Below are 24,133 nucleotides of genomic sequence, written 5' to 3' on the forward strand. Positions count from 1 at the left end.
ATGGACTAGTAGTACATATTAGTACATATACTAATAGTACATATATTCTCATACTTTGTCTTAAAGTATTTTCATGTAATCTGCAGAAAATATGAATGTTTTAGGGGTGGATGTTTGGCACCGTGCTTAAGATGTTGCTTGGGCGGGGTGGGGGAGGACCGGCGCTGTGGTGCAGCGGGTTAATGCCCTGGCCTGAAGCACCGGCATCCCATATGGGCACTGGTTCTAGTCCTGGCTGCTCCTCTTCCGATCCAGCTCTCTGCTATGGCCTGGGACAGCAGTAGAAGATGGCCCAACTCCTTGGGCCCCTGCACCTGCGTGGAAGACCTAGAAGAAGCTCCTGGCTCCTGGCCTCGGATTGGCACAGCTCTGGCCGTTGCGGCCATCTGGGGAGTGAACCAGCAGACAGAAGACCTCTCCCTCTGTCTCTACCTCTCTCTGTAACTCTGTCTTTCAAATAAATAAAATAAATCTTTAAAAAAAAAAAAAAAAAAAAGATGTTGCTTGGACAGCCTCATTCCATGCTGAGGTGTCTGGTTCAAGTCATGCCTCTGCTTCTGACTCAGCTTTCTGCTTAATGCACATGCTGGGAAGCAGCAGGTGATCCCAGTATGTAAGTCCCTACCACTCTTGTAGGAAACACAGCTTGAGTTCGGTGGTCCTGTCTTCAGTTGGCCTTGCCGCAGCTGTTGCAGGCATTTGGGGAGTGGATCACTGGCTGGAGAATCTCTCTGTGTCTGTCTGTCTTCCACTCTTTCTCCCTCTCTACCTTTCCACTATAAAGTGCTGATAAATGAATAAGACTATGAATGAGTTAAATTAATTACAAATGTAAGGTAGACACATTCCTTATATATGGACAAGTAAAGTCAGACATAACCAAAATAGTATGTGTTAACCTAGGGCTGTAAGTAGTTTCATATTTCTAGAATCTAAAGTGTGATACAGTAAGGAAGAAAAAGATTGAAAGAGAAAGCAAAGCCAAATCCTTGAGGGCTATATGTGTTTTCTCCTAACATGATAGAGCCATTCAGAGATTTTTTTAAATTGGGAATTGAAATGAGTAATGTTAAGTAGGTGACCCTGAGAGATACTCAGTTGATACAGTGAAAGCAATCAATAAACTTTTGCATTTGGATCCCTTTGGCAAGTTTGGTGAAGCTTATGGATAATTCCTTAGAGTTGTGTTTTAGATGCATAAAATCAAATGTAAAGTAAAATAGAAGTCAATTATATTAGAATTTATTTACCAAAATGTTAGAAAAATACATTTATGGTATTTTCTTCTTAAGTCACATAATAAACAAAATGACCTATTGTAGTAGGTCTAATAACTACTCCAACTTTAAAATGATGATGATTATTAACAGTATTTAAATTTAAATTAAACAGTTGAACTTTCTGTAAACTTTCTGAATTTTATGGTCCCAGTTAGGGATTTTTGCTTATAGGATGAAACTAGGATTATAAAGATCAGTGAAGAAATTATTACATATGGGGATAATGAAAGGTCTCAGTGGGGGCGATTTGAATGAGATTTTCTGGATAGTATTTTTAAAAAGTTATTGATTTATTTTGAAAATCAGACTTAAAGGGAAAGAGGGAAAGAGAGAGATCAATCTTCCATCTGCTAGTTCACTCCCGAAATGACCACAACAACCAGTCTGGGCCAGGCTGAAGCAAAGAAGCAGTAGCATTACCAGAGTCTCTCACATAGGTGGCAGACACACAAGCACTTGGGCCATCTTTCACTGCTTTTCACAGGCCATTAGCAGGGACCTGCATCGAAAACAGAACAGCTGGGACTTGATCCAGCATGGGATGCTGGTGCTGCAAAGTGGCAGCTTAACCCACTGCATGTGGCTCCACTAAATGTTAAAAATTAACATTTTTGTATCTGTAAAGCAGTGTGTATACATTATGGAAAGATGAAGAAATGTAAATTTAGTAAAGAAAGAATATGATAGGTTTTAATAAATAATGAATATGCATTCTCTGGTTTCTTTTTTTTTTTTTTTTTAAAGATCTATTTATTTGAGAGACAGAGTTACACACAGAGAGGGAGAGAGACAGAGATAGAGGTCTTCCACCTGCTGGTTCACTCCCCAAAAGGCCACAATAACCGGAGCTGGGCTAATCTGAAGCCAAGAGCCAGGAGCTTCTTCCAGGTCTCCCATATGGGTGCAGGGCCACAGGCAGAGGCTTAGCCTACTGTGCCACAGCACCAGCTCCACATTCTCTGGTTTTTGTTGCCACTGTTATATTGGAACTTTCCTCATTGGTTACTTGTTTAGTATATTTCAGTGATGCTACTACCATTGCTTAACTGTCTCCCCTTTGACTTTGCAGATTTTTGATTGGTCAGGGAGCACATGTAGGAGCTGTCAACAGTGAAGGAGATACACCTTTAGATATTGCTGAGGAGGAGGCAATGGAAGAGTTACTTCAAAATGAAGTTAATCGGCAAGGTAATATAAAAGCTACCAAAATGGAGATGTTTAAAAATATTTTAGAAAGACTTTGATACTTGACTTTTCCAGTAAGCATATCTGTTGACGTTAAAGGCTGATCATAATTTGAATTAAAAATTTTATCAAATTGGCTTACCAAACATTATGTACAATGTGATTCTATTTGGAAAAATATGATTTTCAACTTTTTACCATTTTTAAAGGTGAAAGAAGTATTTTAAGTGTGTATATATAAAATTATTACATGTGATTTCCTCTGTATTCCATTATGTTTTGACAGTGATCAAACAGGTATTTTCAGAACTGAGTTTTAGTAAGATTAAATGATAGAGGAAAGGAAGGAATGGGATATTGATTTAGAGGGTTGACTCCTACTGAAGTGTGAGTCATCATATAATAGGAGCTACTGATTGTAAGGAATAGAAACTAAGTCCCTTGGAAGTTAGTTTTATTCCTTGAGGTTAGGTAAATTCATAATGATTACTGGTTTGTTTAAAAAAAAAAAAAAAAACAGTCTTAAGTACCAAAATGATTAAATATTTTTTTAAGATTTATTTATGTATTTTAAAGAGAGAGTTACAGGAAGAAACACAGAAAGAGAGATGGATTGATTTTCCTTTGGCTGGTTAACTCCTCAAATGGCCATAACAGCTGGTTCTGGACCAAGCTGAAGCCAGGAGCTTGGAACTCTATCATGGTCTTCCACATGAGTAGCGGGAGCCTAAGCATTTGGGCCATCTTCTGCTGCTTTTCAGGCACATTAGCAGTGAGCTGGATAGGAAGTGGAGCAAACAGGACTCAAACTGGTGCTCATGTGGGATGCTAGTGTCACAGGCTGCAGTTTAACCTGCTGCACCACAGTGCTGGCTCTCTGAGAAAATATTTAAGTACCTAAAGTAGAATTAGAGCATTTTTAAAAAACAAATCATTATATATGCTATTTATTTGTTTAATATTAGTACTTGTGAACTAGAAAAGGTAGGGAGTTGTACTGTCTTGCCCTTGGTTTCCTTGGATGTAAAGGAAGCTCTTAGCATTACTGTAAGCAGGGCCAATTTTAATTCTAATGATTCAGTCAATATTAATTTATATTCCAGCAAAAGAGTGCTGTGTGTTAATAGCAACAACAATACAGAATAAGACAGTCTTTCTTCTTAAGGATTTCATAATCTGGCAGAAATGGCAAATATAAGAGCTTCACAATACAGTGTGATTAGGAACAGAATATTATGGGAGAACAGAAAAACCATGACTGACTGTTGGCAGTGATAGGAAAGGTTTCATAATGATGGCATTTGGAAGAAGTTTCCTTGGGTAAAAACGAGAGGTGATGGATAGAAAATGCATGCCAAGCAGAGGTATCAACATGTACGAAGACAAGGAATTAGAGACTCAGCATTATGTGAAAAATTCATTAAGTCTGGAACAAAGAAAGTCAGGGTTGGATTAGTATGAGGTGAGTCTTGAAAACATGAGCTAGTGCCAGATGGTGAAGGCTATCAATTTTGTAAGCATTAGATAGATGCAGTGAAGAGGTTCCAGCAGGAAATCTATTTGGGTTTGGTTTTCAGTAATAAATCTGATGGCATTTTGGAGGATGAAATCGAGTGAGGCATACATAATGGCAAGCATTTCTTGAAGAAGTCTCTTAATTTAGTCCAGGTGAAGGATCAGAACTTAAACCTATGACATTTGAAATGGAGGAGAGCAAGGCTGTTCTGAGGAAACTTTGAGATAAAATTAGAACTGTTTGGTGAAGAATGGAATGTGGCAATGAAGGAATAAATAAGGCCACTCACTAAAGCTTCTAATTGAAGCAGCAAGAATGGTATGAGTTCTTTGGGAAAATACTGGGGCATGTTGAGTTTATGATGTCTAAAAGACGTCTAAATAATGGTGTTTTGAACATACTGAAACCTAGATAGATGTAAAAGAAGGGAATGTAAATGCTGGAGAACAGCAAATAAAGGAGAATTCTCGGGACTAGTAGATGACCCTATAAGTGAAGAATGAAAAACTAATAGTAATGATTGTAGTGATGATATTAGCTACTAAATGCAGGCATTCAGCAAAGGCTTTGCATTTATTATGTGTTTCTATTATTAAAGCAATTCTGTGAGATTTATACCACTGTTACCCCCATATACCTGTAAGAAAATTAAAAAGCACTGACCTGCCAAAGTTCATACACGTAGAAGTGTACTTATAGTTATGTCCTGAGTATTGTAACACATATTTTTTTACAGAATTTATTAATAATTGCACATATTTATGGGATAAAGTGTGACATTTCAGTATATATGTACAATACTCAGTGATCAAAACAGGATAATCAGCATTTCCTATTTGACATTATTTTATGATTAGCATCTTGAGGCTTCTTTCTCCAACTTGTTCATATATAGAGAGAAAGAGTGTGTGTGTGTGTTTGTATGTGTATGTATGTACTACGTTATTGTGAACTTCAGCTCACACTCTATCACTGTAACTTAAATTTTATTAAGAATGTGTCCTTGGGGCATACTTAATGCTGTTCATGTTACACATAAAATGGAATGTATAAACTTACGAAGCATAATGTAATTCCAAAGAAACAAAAGTATAGAGGCATCTCTAGTAGAGTTTAATAATTGTGAAAAGAGTACCCAAAACATATCTCAAGTAATAGTAAAATACTCTAATTTCTTGGTATAAAAGTTTTTTTTAATAACCTTAAGTTCCTCTTTTAAAAAATTGATTGATTGATTGATTTGAAAGAGTTAGAGAGAAAGAGAGATCTTCCATCTGCTGGTTCACTCTCCAGATGGCCTCAACCACCAGGACTGTGCCAGGGCCAAGCCAGGAGCCTAGAAATCCATTGGAGTGGGACTTGAGCCGTCATACACTACCTTCTAGCGGGAAGCTGGGTCGGAAGTGGGGCAGCCAAGTACACAAACTAGCAACCATGTGGATGCCAGCATCGCAGGCAGCAGCTTAGCCTGCTCCACCAAAATGCAGGACCCAATCTTTAGTCTGGCTTATTATTCTAGTATATTTGACTATTAAGTAGTTGTGCATAAGAAATTTGTCTTTGAAAGTAATAATATTGAATAGTAGCTAGAAACTTTTCTGTTTATTTTTTAATACGATTTTCTTTATTTACCTAGTTTTTTAAATTGTTAGCTGACCAAATTCTTTCTTTTTGTTGGAAAAAAAAAACTTTATTTTTTTAGAGCAGATTAGGTTCACAGCAAAACTGAGTGGTAATCAGTGAACCTAATTAACAAATCACCATTGCCCATAGTCCATAGTTTACATCTCTTGCTTTTTCATTTTCTATTTTTTTAAGGTTTTTATTTAATGAATACAAATTACATATGTACAGGCCGGCACCGCGGTTCACTAGGTTAATCCTCCGCCTGCGGCGCTGACACCCCAGGTTCTAGTCCCGGTTGGGTTGCTGGATTCTGTCCTGGTTACTCCTCTTCCAGTCCAGCTCTCTGCTGTGGCCCGGGAAAGCAGTGGAGGATGGCCCAGGTCCTTGGGCCCTGCCACCCGCATGGAAGACCAGGAGGAAGTACCTGGCTCCTGGCTTCAGATCGGCGCAGCGCACCAGCCACAGCAACCATTTGGGAGGTGGCCCAACAGAAAAAGGAAGACCTTTCTCTCTGTCTCTCTCTCTCTCTTTCTCTCTCACTGTCTAACTCTGCCTGTCAAAAAAAAAAAAATTTCATATGTACAGCTTTTAGGAATATAGTGTTTCTTCCCCCCATTCCTGCTCTCCTACCCCCACTCCCATCCCACCTCCTACTCCCTCTCCCATTCCATTTTTCATTAAGATTTGTTTTTAATTCACTTTATGTACAGAAGACCAACTCTATGCTAAGTAGAGATTGTGTGTCTGTTTGCACCCACACAGACCACAAAGTATAAAGTACTGTTTGAAGACAGGTTTTACTGTTAATTCTCATAGTATACCTCATTAAGGACAGAGGTCCAACATGGAGAGTAAGTACACAGTGACTCCTATTGTTGATTTATCAAGTAATACTCTTATTTTTGACGTCAGTGACCACCCGAGGCTCTTGCCATGAGCTGCTGGGGCTATGGAAGCCTTTTGAGTCCACAAACTCTGTCGGTATTTAGACAGGGTCATATGCAAAGTGGAAGTTCTCTCATCCCTTCAGAGAAAAGTACATCCTTCTTTAATGGTCCCTTCTTTTCCATTGGGGTCTCACTCACAGAGATCCTTTATGTAAGTTATTTTTTGCCACAGTGTCTTGGCTTTCCATGTCTGAACTGCTCTCATGGGTTTTTCAGCCATATCTGAATGCCTTAAGGGCTGATTCTGAGGTCAGAGAAGCTGGCCAAATTCTAATTCAGTTTTTTTTTTACCTAAGATATCTAGCTATATTTCAGTCTAGTATTCATTGCTTTTAGAAATTAGACTAATCACTTCATAGCATAGTCAGTTTAGTTTTGTAATCTATGATTTTCATCATTTAAAAACCTTACAGTTACAGTAGGTGAGTTAAAGAATAGTTAAAGGCAATTTAAATTTTTCTTTCTTCTAGACTGTAGAGTAAGAAAAATTACCATAATCATAGACATTTAGAACTGGTAATGATAGTTAATATCTTAGTGCTTACTCCTGATATAAACACTTTACATATGTGACAGTACTTCAGAAAGTTTGTAGAAAATGAAATTCAAGCCGGCGCCACGGCTCACTAGGCTAATCCTCCGCCTTGCGGCGCCGGCACACCGGGTTCTAGTCCTGGTCGGGGCACCGATCCTGTCCCGGTTGCCCCTCTTCCAGGCCAGCTCTCTGCTGTGGCCAGGGAAGGCAGTGGAGGATGGCCCAAGTACTTGGGCCCTGCACCCCATGGGAGACGAGGAGAAGCACGTGGCTCCTGCCATCGGATCAGCGCGGTGCGCCGGCCGCAGCGCACTTACCGCGGCGGCCATTGGAGGGTGAACCAACGGCAAAAAGGAAGACCTTTCTCTCTGTCTCTCTCTCACTGTCCACTCTGCTTGTCAAAAAAAAAAAAAAGAAAGAAAATGAAATTCAAAGATAGGTTTATTGGCGGGCACTGTGGCGTAGTGGGTAAGGCTATCACCTGCAATGCCCACATCCCATGTGGGCACTGGTTCGAGACACACATGCTCCACTTCCGATTCAGCTCTCTGCTATGGCCTGGGACAGCAGTAGAAGATGGCCAAAGTCCTTGGGCCCCGGCACCCACATAGGAGACCCAGAAGAAGCTCCTGGCTCCTGGCTTCGGATCAGCCCACTCCAGCCATTGTGACTAATTGGGGAGTGAATCAGCAGATAGAAGACCTCTTTCTCTGCCTCTCCTTCTCTCTCTCTGTAACTCTGACTTTGAAATAAATAAATAATTTTTTAAAGTTTATTTTGGTACAAAATATTTTGAAATATATGCATAAATTTTTCATAATGTACATTTTTCATTAGCCTTTTGAAGACTGCTTATATTCATAGATTTTGAAATTTCAAAACCTAGGGTAGTAGAAGCAGCTTATTTGACTGTTAATTAGGAAAAATAGACTATATTTATGATTTCTTGGAAAGAAAAAACCAGATTTTCCATAAGAGCCCCAAATGAGTAAGTCAGAAAGTTGGGCTGCTTCTCACTCACATGACTAGTTTTAACTGAGGTTCAAGTGCTCAGAACTCTGACACCCACATGGGAAACCCAGATTAAATTCTGGTCTCCTAACTTTGGCTTATTCCAGCCCCAGCTGTTACGGGCATTTAGGGAGTGAACCAGCTGATGTGAGATATCTGGGTGATGGTTAAGAAAAGGTATAGAGATGACATTATAAAAATGTCTTGAGACCAAGTCAATGAAATGCTTTGCTTGCTATACTAAATAACTTAAAGCTTTGTCTATTGGAAGGTGAACAGCCATTTACATTTTATGTTAAGTGCAATGATCATATTTTGATTTTTCCTGTCTGATATGAGGGTGGGGAATGAATTGGAAGGGACCAAGAGTGAATGAGTTAAGTGGCAATGATAGTAGTCAAAGTGTGAGATATAAGATGTGAAGTAAGAGTGATAGGGAGTCATTTAGAAGGCAGTCTAGGAGGTGGCAGCTCAAAATCTGCTAAAATTGTTGAGGAATAAGAGTAAAGGATTGGGGTGGGGAGTGGGATTCAAGTGATTCCTCAGTTGTTGGGCAAGTGATAAGAGCAAATATAGGAAATAAACATAGCCAACAAGCAGATTGGTTAGGGAAAATTGAGTTGAGATTTTTCTCCTGTATCCATACTAATATCCACATACAAACTTAACAGCGAATTTGATTGGTATGACTTGAAGAATCCAGAACCCAACCACTTTATCTTCTCTGCCACAACCCTAATTCAAGTTGCTGTCATTTCTTGACTGAATTATTGGAATAACCTTCTGACTGAATAATTGAGATATCTCAGTTTCAACTCAAGTGACCCTCTTAGATTAAGTCAGGTGATATGATCCTGCTCATTGTCCTCACTACACTATAGATACCATGGCCTTCTTCTAAACAGCATTACCCTTTTTTCCATTATCTTGCTTTATCTTTCTTCACAGATACCTCATCTTTTGTCATATAATAATAATTTCACTGTTATTTTCATATTACCTAATAAAGTACCTGACACATTGGACAGGTCTTGTGGTGACGCAGATTAAGCCACCCACTGTGGTGCCGGCATCCCATATAAGTGCTGGCTGCTCCACTCCTATCCTGCTCCCTGCTCATGTGCCGGGGAAAGCAGCAGAAACTGGCCCAAGTACCTGGGCCCTTGCTACCAATGTGGGAAACCCAGATGGAGTTCCAGCTCTTGACTTCGGCCTAGCCCTCCCATAGCTGGTGTGGCCATTTGTAGAGTAAACTAACAGATGGAAAATCTCTCTCTTTGTCTCTCCATTTTTCTCTGTATCCCTAACAAATAAATGAGTAAATCTTTTTTTTAAGTACCTGATACATAGTTGTCACTCAATACATTTTAAATGGATGAGTGATTGAAAGCCAAGACACTCAAGCAGGAAAAAAAAAAAGGCCTAAATGAAAGATCTGTGTGAGTGAGATCCCAGTGGAAAGAACGGGTCATCAAAGAAGGAGGTACCTTTCTCTGAAGGGAGGAGAGAACTTCCACGTTGACTATGACCTTGTCTAAATATGATCAGAGTCAGCGAACTCAAAAGGCTTCCATAGCCTTGGCAACTCATGACAAGACCCTAGAGTGATTACTGATGCCATAAACAAGAGTGTCAATTTGTTAACTCAACAACAAGAGTCACTGTACACTTACTCCTCATGTAGGATCTCTGTCCTTAATGTGCTGTACATTGTGATTTAATGCTATAACTAGTACTCAAACAGTATTTTTCACTTTGTGTTTCTATATGGGTACAAACTGTTGAAATCTTTACTTAATATATACTAAACTGATCTTCTGTATATAAAGAGAATTGAAAATGAATCCTGATGTGAATGGAAGGGGAGAGGGAGCGGGAAAGGGGAGGTTTGTGGGTGGGAGGGAAGTTATGGGGGGGGGGGGTCATTGTAATCCGTAAGCTGTACTTTGGAAATTTATATTCATTAAATAAAAGTTAAAAACTTAAAAAAAATGGATGGATGAATGGATGGCTAAATTAAAACATCCTGACCAAATTTTTAGTTTGAGAGAGATCGTAGTCAAAGAGATGAGAGTGAATGTGTGTGTATACTTTTTTTATTCATTATAATAATAATAATTTATTATTCATTTAGAAAACATTTATTGATCTGTTTACTTTGTATTAAGTATTCTGGAGTTGCAAGATAGTCATTGTCCTTACCTGAAATAAGAAGGTTTGTAAATGCATTTATTAAATAGCTAGCAATTGAAGCCATAAGAAAACATGAGGTTGTTGGGGAAATTTCAGGCCTTGGGAAATGTCCAGTTTTTAAAAAAACAAAAGAACAACCAGAAAAGTTACAAAGAAAATAAAAATAATATAATCGGCCAAAAACTAAATAATCGAAATAATCGATAGAGAAAACTTATAGTATCTTCTCACATTTCCTTATTTAACTAGTATGTTATAAGAAGCCTATTTTTTAAAAATATTGTTTTACTTTAAATTTTAATTTAAACTTAAAATGTTTTGGATGATTGTAGTTATCAACGTAGAACATTTTCTGTTGAGAAACAATAAAAATTATTTTTATTTTATCAGGAGTTGATATAGAAGCAGCTCGAAAGGAAGAAGAACGGATAATGCTTAGAGATGCGAGGCAGTGGTTAAATAGTGGTCATATAAATGATGTCCGGCATGCAAAATCGGGAGGTACAGCACTTCATGTTGCAGCTGCTAAAGGCTATACAGAAGTTTTAAAGTAAGCATTATTTTTTAAAAAGTCAGTTTTCTACTTTGGTTCATTTACTGTATTTCATTGTCAATTTTCTTAAAATACCTGCAAATATTATTTTTAAACAGCTTATAAAAGAGTTACTTAATATATCTATTTTCAGGAAGAAAGAGAACACTAATTTTGTTTTCAAAGTTCATTCCTTCACTGTTAAACTTTGACCTTTTCTTCTTATTACAGTTTTCCAATAAATTGAGTTCAAGTATCAATCAATTATGTGTTTTGAGGTTCCCAGACTAATTGCTTCTTGAGACTAGTAGCACTGTCATTTAAACACATGATCAAAATCTTTGAACCTCATTCCTGTTGAATATTTATTTAGTTATAATTTATCTGAAATAAGTTTTGTTTGTAGCACTGGAATGCCTGAAGTTGGAGTGTTGATAGCATAACATTAAATACAAAACCATAGAGGCCGGCACTGTGGTGCAGAGGGTTAAAGCCGCAACCTGCAGAGCAGGCATCCCATATGGGCGCTGGTTTGAGTCCTGGCTGTTCCTCTTCTGATCCAGCTCTCTACCATGGCCTGAGAAAGCAGTAGAAGATGGCCAAACTCCTTGGGCCCCTGCACCCACGTAGGAGACCTGGAGGAAGCTCCTAGCCCCTGGCTTCAGATCAGCTCAGCTCTGGCAGTTGCGGTCATTTGGGAAGTGAACCAGTGGAATGGAAGACCTCTCTCTCTCTCTCTCTCTCTCTCTCTCTCTTTCTCTCTCTGCCTGTTCTTCTCTCTCTGTGTAACTCTTTCAAATAAATAAAATAATTTTTAAAAAAATACAAAATCATAAGCAACTTTGATCCTTTGAGCATAAAGATGTTTATAGTGATCACTGAATTTCCTTGGAATAAAGCCACTTTATGTCATAATAATTTTTTAACATATGCAATGCAGAAATACTGGCAACTATATTGTAATTTAATTTATTTTTATTTATATAAAGGCAGGGACAGGGTGAGAGTGACAGAGATCTTCCATCTGCTGGTTCATTCTCCAGATACTGTCAATTGCTGGGACTGGGCCATGCTGAAGCCAGGAACCTAGAACTCAATCCAGATCTCCCATGTGGGTATCAGGGACCCTCCCTACTGCTTGTCAAGATGTGAATTATTAGGAACCTGGAATTGGAATTGAAGCTGTGCTTCAAAACCAGGCACTCCCAAAAGGGATGTGGATGTCCCAAGCAGCATCTAAACTACTGTGCCAAATACTCAGGATGGCAACTATATATTTTAAATGCATGATTTGCATTATGTATGTATGAAAGGAATTTAAAAATAAAGGACTTAATACTTTACCCTTTTAGTATTTTTTATGTTCTACTTAAAACTATTGGTTGAACTCTGTAATTAATACACAGTTATTCTTAGGTGTTTAATTAATGCTATAACTAGTACTCAAATAGTATTTTACACTTTGTATTTCTGTGTGGGTGCAAATTGTTGAAATCTTTACTTAATATATGCTAAATTGATCTTCTGTATATAAAGAGAATTGAAAATGAATCTTGATGTGAATGGAAGAGAAGAGGGGGTGGGAGAGGGGAGTGTGGGTGGGAGGGAAGTTATTGGGGGGGGGGGGGAAGCTATTGTAATCCATAAGCTATACTTTGGAAATTTATGTTCACTAAATAAAATTAAAAAAAAAAATTTAAAAGCAGCCTCAGCAAAATACACTGCACCTTTTATGTTGCTCCCAACCTTTTTGGGTTTATAAAATCAATCTGTCTTCCTTATTCCCTCATAATGTGCAAAAAGAGTGAAGATTTTTAAATGGGTCGCTTATTTTCAGGTTTCTGCATCTTTCCAGTCTCTACTGAACTTCAATAACATGGGCCTTCTCCTTTTAGTTAGTGTCTGACCATGTTTTGTTTCCCTATATTCCAAAATTTTTCAGTCTCCATTGGCTAGTCATGAAATGAACTTAGTGAGCTACCTCTAGCATTAAAAAAAGCAAAAGGTAAAAGGTATCAAAAAGTTTTACTTATAATAAATTGTTTTTTAAATGTCTTGTTTCTATAAATTTGTATGAATACTGAATTGTACTGTACAGTAAGTTTAAAGTGATATTTATAATTAAATTATCTAGACTTAAAATCCATCATTAAGGCTTTATTTATTTATTTGAAAGGCAGAGTGACAGACAGGGAGAAACCAAGAACGAGACAGAAAAAGAGATCTGCCACCCACTGATTCACTTTCCAAATGGCCTAACAGCCTGGTAGGTTAAGCCAAAGCTAGGAGCGAGGAACTCTATCCTGATTTCCCATGTAGGTGGCAGGGGCCCAAATACTTGAGCAGTCTTCTGTTGCCTTCCCAGGCACATTAGCAGGAAGCTGGATCAGAAGCAGAACTCTGGGACTCCAGCCAACACTCTAATTAGGAATGCCAATGTACAAGTGGTGGCTTAGCCCCTGGCACACACTACCAGCCTTGAGGGTAGTTTTAAACTCTTCGTTTAAGCATGTAAGACCTTTTGCCATCTGCTACTATTCTATTCTTTAAAGCTAAGCTGATACCCTCACTCCCTAAGTTTTCATTATGCCTGCCATGAATGATCTACCTGCAGTTCTAACAGATATTCTATGTTTATAATAACAGCCTTGTTTATAGTAGGAGTAGGCGAATGGTTTCATAAATTATGGTGCATGCTTTCACTGGAATTCTCTTCACCAAGAATAAGAAATCCCCTTAAATATTATTATAAAAAGAGCTCTAAGAAGAATTGTGAAATGTCATAATCAAGGAGGGTGTATCATTTGTTTCTTTCAAGCTTTTTAAAAATTGTATTTAGCTATATAGGCATGAAATCTTTCTATAAAAATTCAATCAAAGTTAATAATATAGTTATTTGTGAGGAAGGGAAACTAGTTAACTAATAGTCAGCAATGTGAGAATGACTTCCCTGTATTGTTATGCTTGGATTTCAAGATCATTTACTGTAAACTTTATAAAGTATCATGGCTTTTTATTATTTTTAAACTTTGAGAATATATTGCTTATGAAATAAAAATAAATTTGAAATGAAAATAAATGTCTCAAGCATAATCTCACTTAACCTTTCTCTGCAGGCATACACAACATTCTTTTCAGTTCTGTACTCTTACTGCGTCATTATCACATAACCTGTACATTGAAATTGACTTTTGTCCTCCATTAGAAGCTGCTTGATTATAGGAATTTTTTGTTTCTCTTTTTAAGTGTCCTTATATGGCCTGGTATAGGGTCTCAAGTTTGTCGAAAAATATATCTTTTTTCTTAACCGGTGCCGTGGCTCAACAGGCTAATCCTCCGCCTAGCGGCGCCGGCACACCGGGTTCTAGTCCCTGTCGGGGCGCCGGATTCTGTCCCGGTTGCCCCTCTTCCAGGCCAGCTCTCTGCTGTGGCCAGGGGGTACAGAGGAGGATGGCCCAAGTCCTTGGGCCCTGCACCCCATGGGAGACCAGGAGAAGCACCTGGCTCCTGCCTTTGGATCAGTGCAGTGCGCCGGCCACGGCGGCCATTGGAGGGTGAACCAACGGCAAAGGAAGACCTTTCTCTCTGTCTCTCTCACTGTCCACTCTGCCTGTCAAAAAATTTTAAAATATATATATATATATCTTTTTTCTTAATATTCTTGTTTCTCTCTACAGACTGTCAAGTACCTATAATTTTTTATTGCTCAAGATACGTAGTATTATCTTAGTTCATATTTCCTAATGAGGGTATATTTTTATTAGTTGTAATATTATTTTTGCCTCTATTAATAAAATTACTGATAATGCATATGTTAGTGGAGATTGTTTTTTAGCTGAAATCTCTGGACTTAACATCTGTTAGCCTTCTGTTTTAGATCAGGCTCTTAATGTTGGTCTGCACAGAGATGATACTGATAATGAGAATAATATAGGAAACTTGCTAAACATACAGATTGATGGGGCCCATTTTCAAATATGTTGGTTAATTTAATAGTACAGAGGTAGAGCTGGCAGTCTTTTTTTAAAAAAAGATTTATTTTCTTTATTTGAAAGAGTTATAGATAGAGAGGTAGAGAGAGAGGTCTTCCATCATTGGTTCACTCTCCAGATGGCCGCAGCAGCTGGTGCTACGCCGATCCGAAGCCAGGAGCCAGGAGCTTCTTCTGGGTCTCCAACATGGGTGCAGGCCCAAAGACTTAGGCCATCTTCTACTGCTATCCCAGGCCGCAGTAGAGAGCTGGATAGGAGGAGGAGCAGCTGGGACTAGAACTGGCGCCCATATGGGATGCCAGCGCCTAAAGCCAGGGCTTTAACCTGCTGCACCACAACACCGGCCCTAAGCTGGCAATCTTTTTTTAGTAGGCTCTTTTAAATAGTTTTGTTTGGAGCCAGGATTGGAAATAACGGCTTTAGAGACTGCTAGGGAATCAGATCTTAATAATAAATGGAGAGATTATATATTAGCTATCACTGCCACCACTCATAGGTTAAAAAGTAGTACTTCTCAAGCTCAACATCTTATAAAATAAGGTAAATGTCAACTGGAGTTAGTGCTCAGCCTGTGGCAGGGGAAGGGTAAGAGGTGCTATATGTAATTTGTAGGCACATTTCTTTGTTCTCTGTGAGCTTAATTTCTAAATAAAATAAGGTTAATGTCCACAAGCCCTTAATAAAGGTATACTAACAATTTATGCAACTCCTTGCATTTTATCACAGTGTATTCCTGTTTTCTATTATATTGACAGTTTACATATCTTGGTTTCTACTGCTGCAGAAAAATGGACTCCACTCTTTGGAAAATGTGTTTTACTTTGTTTCATTCTTAACAGTCAGGTTATGCTTTTCTATTTGTTTTTTTTTTTTTTTTTTTAAGATTTATTTATTTGAAAGACAGAGTTACATAGAGGCAGAGGCAGAGAAAGTGATCTTCCATCCGTTGGTTCAATCCCCAAATGGCTGCAACGGCTGGAGCTCGGCCTGTCTGAAGCCTGGAGCCAGGAGCTTCTTTCAGGTCTCCCATCTGGGTGGCAGGGGCCTAGGCACTTGGGCCATCTTCTGCTGTTTTCCCAAGTGCATTAGCAGGGAGCCGGATCAGAAGTGGAGCAGCCAGTCCTTGAACTAGTGCCCGTGACACCGGCACTGCAGGTGGTGCCTTTACTCGCTGTGCCATAGCTATGACCCCGGGTTACACCTTCCATGAAAGCTTTCACAAACCAGTTCCTCAAGCTAGGAAACAAAATATTACAAAATTAGGTTGTTTGATCCAACATATTGTTAGGACACACTTAGCCCGAGACAACATATATGGACACGGAGGTAGGCCTTGCAGTAGATAAGTTTTATAAATAAATTGACCTGTCAGTTTTGCTCTTACACTGAAAAATTGTGGGCTTTTTTAAAAATTACATTTACAACTCATGTTAAGAATTCTCAGTGTCACATCAAACCGTAAGATTTATTAGAAATTAATTAGAACTATATTATGACACTGTCTAAAGCTCCTTTTTTTCTGTTTTGTGAGGATTGGTTTCTCTTTGCCTCAGTTAGCTCATTAAGGAGAGGGAGAATTTGAACTCTGAAAAGAAACATATTACTAATTTTAGTTAAATTACATTGTATAAAGCTATTTGTCATGTTTGTTCATTTCTAGATTTTAATGATTAATTCTGTATGATTTCTTTAGACTTTTAATACAGGCAGGCTATGATGTTAACATTAAAGATTATGATGGCTGGACACCTCTTCATGCTGCAGCTCACTGGGGTAAAGAAGAAGCATGTCGAATTTTAGTGGACAATCTGTGTGATATGGAGATGGTCAACAAAGTGGTAAGCCTTTTAAATATAATTTGAATATTTTAACTCTAGAAATACAGATTTTATCTTAATGTTATTACAGTATAAATTATTTATTACTACATAAAATGATTTTTTGTTGATCATTGATCAGTAATTAATAGTGGTAGCTGAAAATGCTATATGAAGTACTAGCTGAAAATAATGGAAGAAATACCTTTTCACTAATCATATCATACATATAGAGTACATTTGGTTACTTGTATTAATGTTGTGTCTTAGGAATTCATAAATTATGTAAGTTCTGCATTTTTCTCAGTGTTTTCTGCCATCACTGTGAGTTGGAACAAAATAAAGTGTTTCTAATTCCGATTCTCTTTAATATCTTTTTTACTTATAATCTTATTTATTTATTTATTTAAATGACATGGATAATGAAGTGAGGATAGTAAAAATGATGAAGTTTTATGCCAAATAAATGGTCACTAAAATATAGCATCTATTCTATTTTCATAGTTGAGAAAACAGTTTAGTCAGATAAATGATTTACTTAATATCACGAAATTAGGTAAAAGGACAAATGAAGTAAAGTTCATACAAGTATTTTTTCAAGTTTCTTGTTAGATTAGATCTTCTATCTGACCTTTAATTAATACCATGAGTCAGTTACCCTGTCATCAGTATTGTTAGTCCCTTCCAACCTCATGTTGTTAGATAAGTTTGATTTCCCAACAGATGGAGCACTCAAAGTGTGTTTCCTATAGTGAACTTTTTTTTTCTTTAGTTTTTTTTTTTTTTTTCTTTTACAAACCCTTGTGTGGAGGGCTGACCTCTAGTGAACTTAATTACCTTAAACTTCTTTATAATGTTACTTTTGTATTTTATTTCATGATAATGTAACAGATTACTTATCAGGGATTCATTTTATTATCTTTATTCAAAAAGGGCCATCTAATTTTGTTATATACATGTTAATTGCTGGTATTGGTTGTTCTGGTACCTGATTTCTAATGGGGAGCTACAAAAGGAGGAGAATAAATATAATATACCACATACACAGGATTTGCTCGTGAGTAAATGATTGAAGGTTGAGGGTGATGTTACAGTTTCATGTTCTTGTTAGCAAAGATAAGGAAACTCTTTGAACTCCTTTATTTTTGGAGTATATTCCTAGATATGTTTTATTAACTGACTTAAACTATTTTATCTAAGAAATGTGTAGTGTGGCAAGAATCATAGGAAATGCTGAAAAGCTTCAAGAACATTAAGATAAAAAATGTTAATGATCAGTCTATGTTTGGCTTGCACTTAAAGAAATACAAAAATCTGAGCTTTGAATTTTAGTCAGAACTGCTAATAATTTGCTTTCTCTTTTTTTATCACCTGTTGCCTGTTCTGTAATCAGTATTAAAGACAAATAAATTGTGATACTGTTAATTTTAAGTAAAAGATCAGCTAAGTTTGGCTTTACAATTTGTTTTTCCTCTCCTTCCTTATAGAAATTGCGCTTACAGCTGGGATTTTCCTGAAGAAATTAGTGGGTGCCTTTACCCTCTGACCTCTGATCTGTATTCCTGTCTCTCTGCCAAACAGTTGAACTTACAGGCCACTGTCCACTCATAAGGGCAGTGTTAATAATTAGTTTATTTAGTAAGAGTAGCTAAGAACCAAAAGAGAGAATCTCATTAATTGAGATGATTTTTCTGAAACAATTATGACTTACTAGTCTAAGCATGTTATATTTCCCCTGTCAAATCTGTATTCTGGCTATACACAATAAATTGTATATAAAAGGCAACATATCTAATTCCTCTGCCATACAATTTATCATATTTGTACTCTAGGTAAAAGAGTATAAAGAGTACATATAAAATTGTGTTGATACCCTTCTGTTTCTGTACAATAACAACTTCTAACACCTTAAATTTTAGTATTTATCCTTTCATTCCATCATTTTAGTGGATGAACATGTTAATTATGTCTCCTGTTTCCTTAGAATTTTAGTTTTCAACTTTCCCTGACAAATTATTTTATGGTAGCCTTTTTTTTTTTTTTTTTTTTGGACAGGCAGAGTGGATAGTGAGAGAGAGAGAGACAGAGAGAAAGGTCTTCCTATTTGCCGTTGGTTCACCCTCCAATGGCCGCTGTGGCCGGCGCATCTTGCTGATCTGAAGCCAGGAGCCAGGTGCTTCTCCCTGGTCTCCCATGCGGGTGCAGGGCCCAAGCACTTGGGCCATCCTCCACTGCCTTCCTGGGCCATAGCAGAGAGCTGGCTGGAAGGGGGGCAACCGGGATAGAATCCAGCGCCCCAGCCGGGACTAGAACCTGGTGTGCCGGCGCCGCAAGGCGGAGGATTAGCCTGTTAAGCCACGGCGCCAGCCTTATGGTAGCCTTTTAACAGCCCTATGTTGTTAAGAGCTTTGAAGACTCAAACATGATCAGAGAAGTCATTTTCCTAAAGCCTTGATAATTGGTTTTTTTTTATATTTCTAAATTACTTGGCAGCTTTTCCTTAGTTTTAATTTTCTAGCCTTTTTATTTTTCCATATATTGGTTATTAAGTTTTAAATGTACAATTTTGAATGTTTATCAAAATTTTATTTAAAAAGAAAGATGTTATAGATTTCTTCTAGTAGTGAAGAGTTACATAATGTATATTATGACTTTTCATTTTTCAAATTTTAAGTTTTTATGCCATCTCTTTTTGTTGGCTACATTTTAAAATTACATATCGGGCCGGTGCCACGGCTCACTAGGCTAATCCTCCGCCTGCGGCGCCGGCACACTGGGTTCTAGTCCCGGTTGGGGTGCCGGATTCTGTCCCGGTTGCTCCTCTTCCAATCCAGCTCTCAGCTGTGGCCCGGGAAGGCAGTGGAGGATGGCCCAAGTCCTTGGGCCCTGCACCCGCATGGGAGACCAGAAGAAGCACCTGGCTCCTGCCTTTGGATCAGCGAGGTTCGCCGGCTGCAGCAGCCATTGAGGGATGAACCAACGGAGAAGGGACACCTTTCTCTCTCTCTCTCTCTCACTGTCCACTCTGCCTGTCAAAAAAAAAAAAAAAAATTACATATCATAATTTAAGTTTAATAAAGCAGATAACTTTGTCTTTTGTAAGCCTGCCAATATGAATTAATTTTTCATTTGATAGCTTCATAAATACTTGTAGATTGGAGATTTTTATTGTTTCTCTAAAATGATATCAAGACATGCACTTGGCCGGCGCCGTGGCTTAACAGGCTAATCCTCCGCCTTGTGGTGCCGGCACACCGGGTTCTAGTCCCGGTTGGGGCAACGGATTCTATCCCAGTTGCCCCTCTTCCAGGCCAGCTCTCTGCTATGGCCCGGGAAGGCAGTGGAGGATGGCCCAAGTCTTTGGGCCCTGTACCCGCATGGGAGACCAGGAGAAGCACCTGGCTCCAGGCTTCGGATCAGCGAGATGCGCCGGCCGCAGTGGCCATTGGAGGGTGAACCAACGGCAAAAGGAAGACCTTTCTCTCTGTCTCTCTCTCTCTCACTATCCACTCTGCCTGTCAAAAAAAAAAAAAAGACATGCACTTAAGGTACTATCAGAGTTTAGATGATTTCTTTAGTAATAGAAAACCTGATTTAGGGAAGTAACCTTTAGGAAATACAACATACCATACAGAGTATCTGGAAGTCTTTATGCATGAAAGTAAGGAAAATGTTCTAAACATAAATATTTAAGGACTTTTGGTCTTACTTTCAAGCTGTAAGATGAATTTATCATTTTGATTCATTATTATAAATTATATAATATGGATATTAAATATATTTTATTTCGTGTCCTTAATTGACCAAAAGAATTATTTTACAACAGTGTACCTAAATATCATCCCTTCCTAAATATTAACTAGGGTCCTCTTCTGCTTGAAGTTTTTCATAATGCATTAATATAATGACTAGCCAATAAGTTTTTGGCTTGATACCTGTTATTACAATGACTTAAATGAATAATGAAGCTGTCTTTACTATTAATGGGAACAAAAATATATTTATCTCACACTCTGTCTGAGCTTATTTTCTGTAAAGACAAACAAGACATAGCAGAGCAGTAGAGATGCAGGTTTTATTCTCCATCCCTTCTTTACTTGTTTATGACTGTGGGTAAATAGAATGCATTCAGAGCCTGGATTTGCTCCTCTTGACAATGAGAACCATGATAACATTTATCTCAGCTAAACTGATTGCTGTGAAGATGAAGAGAGATGCATATATGCAAGAGCAATTCAGTTAGAATAAATAAATAAGGAAAAATTGCATTTAAATAATAGCTGTAGTAATTGAATTATTTTCTATGCAGCTCAGAAATTTTTTTTCTTATTTTATTGATCAATAGAGGTCTTTTTTCAGTGCAAAGTGTTGTATCCTCCTTAACTGTTTCCAGGTTGGTTGGAGTTAATCTGTATATATGCCAAATTGCATTTGTACTTTATTAATGTAGCATAATACTAGCCTTATGATAAAAGTCAAATAATGTTTATAATTTCACAGTTGTAAGCTTCCTGACATATATATATATATATATATATATATATATATATAGTTTAAAGAACATGGAAGATTATTGGATAAAGTTGATGAGTGCTCTTTTGAAATTAGAAAATTTTCTGTTTATAGCCTACACTTAAGTTTTTATTCTCTGTCAGCTGCTATGTGCAAAGTAGACTCATTCATCAAGGAAAAAAGTGAAAAGAAAGGTTAGTAAGGTGATCTGATTTCTTTTTCTGAAAAATGAGACTTCCTTATTTATTAAAATAACCCCTTTGTATTTACCACTGCAGAAATTTAAACCTTTTTTTTTTTTTTTTTTTTTTTTTTCAGTTATCAAGGCCAGGGTATTTCATTCAGGAGAAGGGCCGGTAAATGCTTAAATTAATACTTAGAAAGAAGTCATTGAGTTATTTCCACATACTAACATAATCAGGTGTATAGTTGCTTTAAAAAAGTAGCACTTTTTTACATTTTAGAACTAATTATGCAAATATGTTATAGCAAAAGTGAAATTAACACATTGCTATTGTAAATCCACTTTGAAATTGTGAGTCAGTTATTTTATTTCACAAGAATTTAGCATAAATTGACAGGTGTTTATTTGGACTAATTTTTGAAACTAAATCATACCTGTAGCTGGCTGAAGGTTATGTAGTTTAAAAGTTAATATTTTTATTTTGTTTCTCTGGAAATCTACTTAAGTTTTAGGGAAATATCAAAGAAAAATAAGACCTCAAAAGGTTAAATATAGAATTATTCTATTCCTAGCAGTATAGCACAGAAAATAAAAACATGTCCACACAAAAATTTGTGCACAAATGTAAATTTGTGCACAGATGTTCATAGCAGCATTATTCAGTATAAGCAAGAAGCAAGAGTAAATATCCAGCTGATGACTAGATGCACAAAATATTTGTAGCATGCGGTGGAGTCTTATTTAATAAAAGGTGTGAAGTAGGAATACAGCTACAGTGTGGATGAACCTTGAAAACATGCAGACTGAAAGAAGCTAGTTATGAATGATCACATGTTACTTGATTTCATGCATCCAAAATGCCCAGATTAGGCAAATTTGTACAGAGAGTACATTAGTGGTTGCTTCTGGCTGGATGAAATGGAGAAAATGGGATGAAGGATAACTGCAAAAGGATGCTTTTTTCTTTGGAATAGTTGAAAATGTTTTTAAATTGATTATGGTGATAGCTGTATAACTTTGTTAATATACTTAAAACCATTGAGTTGCATACTTTAAATGGATTTTGTATGTTATGTGAATTCTATCTCAGTAAAGCTATTGCCCGAAAAATTATATAAGGGAAGGTATTCTCAACTCTTTCTCTATCACATGGATTTCTCTTAAACTCCTAGGATTTCTGTCTATTATGTTATTTATAGCTACCTTAAAAATGTTCTAACTTCTTACTATATAGTTATACAGAATTACCAAAGGCATTTTATGATTTAATGATTTTATTCCATTCTTTCTCCCCCCATGTTTCCTTCCTAGGGCCAAACAGCCTTTGATGTAGCAGATGAAGACATTTTAGGATATTTAGAAGAGTTGCAAAAAAAACAAAACCTGGTATGTTTGATAATTGCCTAAATATTGCCTAAATGGATGAATTCTCTTGGTAGCTTTGATTTTCAATTTTTAAAATATTTTTGAGATGTTTAGAACTTTATGATCTAAAATTATTCCTTATAATCAAACTAAATTACTGAAAGATAAGCAGTAGTCATCTGTTTAGCCTTTTGTTTTGCTTATCGCTGTATTTTTTTAAGTAATGTGCTTTATTATTATTATTATATTTATTTCAAAAGCAGAAAGACAGAAACATCGATTCACTCCCCAGGTGCCTGCAATAGCTGGAGCTGCATCAGGTCATGGCCAGGAGCCCAGAACTCAAATCAAGTCTCGCACATGGTTGGCAGGGAACCAAGCTCCCTCATAAGGTGTGCATTAGCAGGAAGCTAGAATGGAAAGCAGAGTCCAGACTCAGACCATACTGCGCTATAGGATGCAGAAATCCCAAGTGGCATCCTAACCACTACACCAAATGCCCACCCCATAATGCCATTTCTATTGTGTCTCCCCCTCAAAAATTGAATACTTACACAATGTGTGTGTTCTCCAGTAACATGTGTTTGTAATGTCATGATAAAGTTTGCTTAAAAGGTAGAGATTATAAAATCGTGGATTGCTAGTAGCAGACTCTAGATAAACAACTCAATCTTGATCTTCAATGCGTTTGTCAGAAACCCAGTCACTTGAGCTGCTGGCTCCCAGGGACTGCATTAGCAGGAAGCTGAAATTAGGAGCTACAGCTGAAACTAAGCTGCTCTGAGGTGAGATGCAGGCTTTTTAAACTCCAGTCCAAATTCCTGCCCTGGAAGTAGACTTACAAGTAAAATACTGTTAGCCATCCAAAGTAGTTTGTGGATCTTGACTTTTTCAATGAACTGGAGCTGGAGTGATCTGGAAAATACACCTGGGGCTAGCGCTGTGGCATAATGGGTAAAGCTGCTGCCTGCTGTGCTTTGGCATCCCATATGGACACTGGTTCAAGTCCCGGCTGCTCCACTTCCAATCCAGCTCTCTGCTATGGCCTGGGAAACCAGTAGAAGATGGCCCAAGTCTTTGGGCCCCTATACCCATATGAGAGACCTGGAAGAAGCGCCTGACTCCTGGCTTCGGATTGGTCCAGCTCCAGCCATTGTAGCCATTTGGGGAGTGAACCAACAGATGGAAGACTCTCACTCTCTTTCTATCTCTTTCTCTCTCTCTGCCTCTGTAACTCCACCTTTCAAATAAATAAATCTTTAAAAAAAAAATCTAACTTAGTCCTGTGTGGATGGAGCTTTTTAATTGTGTAGTTAGTTTCATTCTTTACCCAGGCCCTTTCCTGTCCGGGTAAAACTTAAATTGTTTATTTATTTGTTTTATTTTTGTTCGGTTTTTGAAAACTAGCTTGATGTAATTTCAAACTGTATATCTCAGT

At 37.5% G+C, this 24,133-nt stretch overlaps 1 protein-coding gene across 2 annotated transcripts in view; it reads left to right on the forward strand.

Annotated features, from left to right (window-relative positions):
* The window catches only part of PPP1R12A (protein phosphatase 1 regulatory subunit 12A), a 144,461-nt gene that overhangs the window by 61,652 nt on the left and 58,676 nt on the right, over nt 1-24,133 (forward strand). For both annotated transcript variants that reach the window (XM_062203160.1, XM_062203161.1), the window contains exons 3-6: nt 2,350-2,468; nt 10,684-10,843; nt 16,511-16,655; nt 22,642-22,716. In XM_062203160.1, the coding sequence (XP_062059144.1) occupies nt 2,350-2,468; nt 10,684-10,843; nt 16,511-16,655; nt 22,642-22,716 (499 nt within the window). The remainder of the gene's footprint in view (nt 1-2,349; nt 2,469-10,683; nt 10,844-16,510; nt 16,656-22,641; nt 22,717-24,133) is intronic.

This window comes from Lepus europaeus, chromosome 10 (assembly GCF_033115175.1).
Source record: "Lepus europaeus isolate LE1 chromosome 10, mLepTim1.pri, whole genome shotgun sequence".
Taxonomy (NCBI): domain Eukaryota; kingdom Metazoa; phylum Chordata; class Mammalia; order Lagomorpha; family Leporidae; genus Lepus; species Lepus europaeus.